Source organism: Nyctibius grandis, chromosome 12, assembly GCF_013368605.1.
Source record: "Nyctibius grandis isolate bNycGra1 chromosome 12, bNycGra1.pri, whole genome shotgun sequence".
Taxonomy (NCBI): Eukaryota; Metazoa; Chordata; class Aves; order Nyctibiiformes; family Nyctibiidae; genus Nyctibius; species Nyctibius grandis.
Window position 1 is genome coordinate 1,939,335 of NC_090669.1, and position 3,931 is coordinate 1,943,265.

The 3,931-nt window shown below is 68.6% G+C and overlaps 1 protein-coding gene across 1 annotated transcript; it reads left to right on the forward strand.

Annotated features, from left to right (window-relative positions):
* The first annotated feature begins 589 nt into the window (after window positions 1-589).
* LOC137669465 (fibulin-7-like) lies at window positions 590-3,681 on the forward strand. Its single transcript, XM_068411566.1, has 8 exons — window positions 590-658; window positions 1,085-1,229; window positions 1,383-1,553; window positions 1,718-1,843; window positions 2,015-2,137; window positions 2,228-2,365; window positions 2,469-2,607; window positions 3,321-3,681. Exons 1-8 carry the CDS (start codon window positions 590-592, stop codon window positions 3,679-3,681), a joined length of 1,272 nt encoding a protein of 423 aa, XP_068267667.1.
* The last annotated feature ends 250 nt before the right edge of the window (window positions 3,682-3,931 follow it).

The window sequence follows — 3,931 nt, forward strand, 5'->3', positions numbered from 1 at the left end:
TGCTAACCCCAACCCTAATCCCGATGCTAACCCTAACTCTAACCCTAACCCTAAAGCTGACCCTAACATTAACCCTGACCCTAACGTTAATGCCGACTGTGATGCCATCCTGTACCCCAGCTCTAGGCTGCAGCAGGGCCCTGGGGTCTCCCCCTAAGCTCCAGCCCAACAAAGCCGTGCCGGGGCCCCCCCCGGAGAGCCGACCCCAAAGCCATCCCTCCTCCCGGGAGACTTTCCCACGCTCAGCCAACGCACGGGATCAGCCTCACCCCGCGCCCCCGCGTGCCGGGGAGCCCCGGAGCCGCGGCTGGCCCCGCGGGGAGCCCGGCACTGCCGGTACGGCCGTGACAGCCACCGCCTGGCCCCGCCGTCTGCTGGCCCTGGGACACCAAAGGCCCCAAAGCCTCTGATGTGCCGAGAGGGACGGGAAGGGAGAGGCTGGCACCGGTGCCAAGGGGAAACTTTCCTACGGCTCGGCCTCGGCCAAGGGAAAAACCAACAAACACACGGGCACGGATAAACCCCGCTGCGAGCGAACGGGGCACAACCGCCCCGCCGGCACCTCGTCCCCGCAGCCTGCCCCGCCGCGATGCTCCTCGTCCCGCTGCCAGCCTGGCTGGCCCTGGGCGTCCTGCAGCTGCCCCTCGGCAGCGCCCAGGTAAGGACCCTCGTGCTCCCTCCGCTTACAGACCCCACACTGGGGGCTTCTGAGCACCCCATCACCGCCCCGGGGTGGGGGGTACAGCACGGGCACGGCACCCATGGGGCTCCCCAAGGCTGGCGGGGATGGTTGTGGGGCTTTTCCCCTGCAGCAGCGAGATGATGCTAAACCCCCCCGGGGCAGCCGAGCTGCTCCTCAGCACCCAAGTGCCAGGGCAGGATGGGGCGGAGGGGCTGGGGCAGGATGGGGCGAGGGGCTGGAGCAGACACGGAGGCAGACCCCGCACTGGGACGGGGAGGAAGGGGGTCTGCCCAGGGCAGGGCACCCAAAGCAACTCCCTGCTTGGGAGGGTCCCCCCCCCGGGCTGCAGCAGGGTGATGAGGGAGCCCGGGGGGTGACGGGGACATCCTCGCGTCCCCCCAGGAGTGCCTGAGCCAGCAGGAGGCGCTCAGCGCGGTGCGGCAGATGCAGAAGGTGCTGGCGGCACAGGAGGCTGCCCAGCTGCGGGGCATGCGCGCCCTCCGGCACCAGCTCGCCCTCCTCCAGAGACAGGCCACCAAACGCAACGGTAACCCCGGCCGGGTCACCGCCACGGGGGGTGACACCCCACCTCAGACCCCCGGCGAGCAGCCTGGGCACCCCCTCCCCAGCTCCTCGCCCGGGGCTGGCGTCGGCTCCAGCCTGGCGCCGTCCATCCTCAGCCGCGTCTGTCTGTCCGCAGAGACGTGCCCGCGGCCGACGGTGCCCCCGAACGGGCGGATGCTGGGCCGGAGCGTGCGGGTGGGCCACGACGTCCACTTCGTCTGCAACGCCGGCTTTCGGCTCGTGGGCTCGGAGACGCGCGCCTGCCGGCACGACCGCACGTGGAGCGGCACCCAGCCCGTCTGCAGAAGTGAAGTGGAGCGGGATCGGGGGTGTCCTGAGCCATGGGGATCCCGTCGCTGTGCCGCAGGGAGAGCAGCCCAGAGGCCGCGGTGATGGGCACCGAGGCTGGGCAGCGGGACGGGGTGAGGATGCGCTTCTCCAGCTGATGTTCGTGAGCTCCTTTCTCCCCAGGTATCGACGACTGCTCCAGCAACCCGTGTGCCAACGGTGGGACCTGCGTGGATGGCAACCAGAGCTACAGATGCCTCTGCCTCCGGGGCTGGTCAGGGCCCAGCTGCCAGAGCCCTGTCTATGCCTGTAGGTGCCCAGGTTTGGGCTGGGGGGGACGGGGACACCCATGGGGACATTTCCCCGTGCTCCCCTGGGCTCTCAGCCCCCACCCACCTCCCCGTGCTCCCCTGGGCTCTCAACCCCCCTCCAAGTCCCCGTGCCCCCCAGCCCAGCAGTGACCCCCGCTCCCCCCCGCAGACTGGGTGACGCTGAGCAATGCCTCCTTCAGCCGCCAGCCCCGCTGTGCCGAGGGCCGCCCGGGCTCCCGGCGCTGCGCCTGCGACGTTGGCTTCCAGATGCGAGCTGGAGGCGTGTGCCACGGTAAAACGGGGGTGAGCACAGCGCGGGGTGGGGAAACTGAGGCTCGGTGTCAGCGGGAGCCCCAGCCATGCCCCTCTCTGTACCCCCCAGATGTGGACGAGTGCCAGCTCTTCCAGTCCAGCCCCCAGACCCGGCTTTGCCTCCACGACTGCCTCAACCTCCCCGGTTCCTACCGCTGCCTCTGCCCCCCCGGGTACCTGCTTCACGCCGACCGCAACGCCTGCGAGGGTAAGGGCGGTGGGTGCAGGGCAGGGAGCACCCCACGGGACCAGGGGTGCTGTGGGGAGCAGTGGGGACAGCCCCGCTCACCTGCCCCCCATCACCACTGCAGACGTGAACGAATGCTCCGGGAAGCAGCACAACTGCACCCAGGGCGACCTCTGCATCAACACTTTCGGGGGCCACCGCTGCGTGCGCCCCAAGTGCCCCCCGCCGCGCCACAACACCAGCTACATCAAGACCTCCGCCTTGTGAGTACCACGCGTGGCTTCGGGGCTGCGCCGTGCTCTCTCCCTTGGGTGATGGGTCTTACAGTGCCTTGGGGACCATATCAGGTCACCCAGGGGCAGCAGGGAGAGTGCCAGCCAGCGCTGGTAGCAAATTGCCATGTGGGGTGCCTGGGTGCGCTTGGCACGCTCTCCGATGGTCTTGGGATGGCTGGGGGTGCGGGTGGGAGCACCCCAGTACATGGTGGCTTTACCCAGGAGCTCCCCAGAGCCCCAGCGTGGGGGGAATGACGCTGTTTCCCCTCCGCTGCACATCCACGTGGTGCCATCAGCTGCCACGCAGCAGGCAAAACCCCCCTGGTCCTGGGACTAAACCGCTTCGTGACCGAGCACAAGCCAACCAAGCGGAGGAGCATCCCTCTGCGGGAGGCACATCTGAGCCTGGCTCCATCGCTGGCCTCCAGCCGGGACTGTGGTACCCGCGGTCCCAGCCTCGTGACCCAGAGCTGCGTCCCCGCAAGGCACGGCGTTTGCCGGGCAGAGGCGGGGGTGGGACAGGGATCTGACGCCGGGCACACTCGGAGGTGGCTCTCTTGGGTTGCTCTGCCGCAGGACCGGCGGTGGGGCTGGAGATGCTGCCCACGGTGTGGGCTGGGCTTGTTGTCCAGGCTGCGGGCAGCTCCCCGAGAGCCGACCCATGGCACTGAGAGGTGGTACCCCCACTCCTCTCCTGGCAGCCAGTGCGAGAGGAACCCCTGCCCCATGGAGAGCCGAGCCTGCCGCCTGGCCGCCACATCCATCTCCTTCCACTACCTGCCGCTCCAGGCCAACCGCACCGTGCCCCATGTCCTCTTCAAGATGTCCACCACCCGCTTCGTGGGTGACAGCCTGCGCTTCACCATCACGGGTGGCCGGGGCCAGGGTGTCTTCGCTGTGCGCCGCTCCGACCGGCAGACGGGCGAGCTGGTGCTCACCAGCCCCGTGGCGGGGCCAGCCACGCTCGAGGTGGAGCTGGAGATGAGCGAGTTCTCCCGCAAGGTCCTCCTCGGCAAGCACATCTTCAAGGTCACAGCCTTTGTGTCCCCATACGAGTTTTGATCCCCTTGGGAGGTGGGTGTGGGGCCAAGTCAGGGTCTCTCCTGGGGAGTGATGGAGCAGGTTCAGCTCCATGGTCCCAGTTCTTGTCCCATTGGAGACATCCCCCTCCTGTAATGCTTGCTCATGGCTGGTAGGGCAAAGCCACCGCGGCAGAAATGGTGCCCGTCGCAAAGGCTGCAAGGGAAACCCTGCGGGCAATGGGGGGGCCAGCCTGGGGGTGCCTGCCTCTGCCAGCCCCCCCTCCTCTCTG

Bases quoted from the DNA above. Each gene is read 5' to 3' on its own strand.
- LOC137669465 (XM_068411566.1), top strand. From the start codon at position 590: ATGCTCCTCGTCCCGCTGCCAGCCTGGCTGGCCCTGGGCGTCCTGCAG. The intron at 1,554-1,717 runs GTGAAGTGGAGC...CTTTCTCCCCAG, and splicing joins CACCCAGCCCGTCTGCAGAA to GTATCGACGACTGCTCCAGC. The intron at 2,608-3,320 runs GTGAGTACCACG...CTCTCCTGGCAG, and splicing joins TACATCAAGACCTCCGCCTT to CCAGTGCGAGAGGAACCCCT.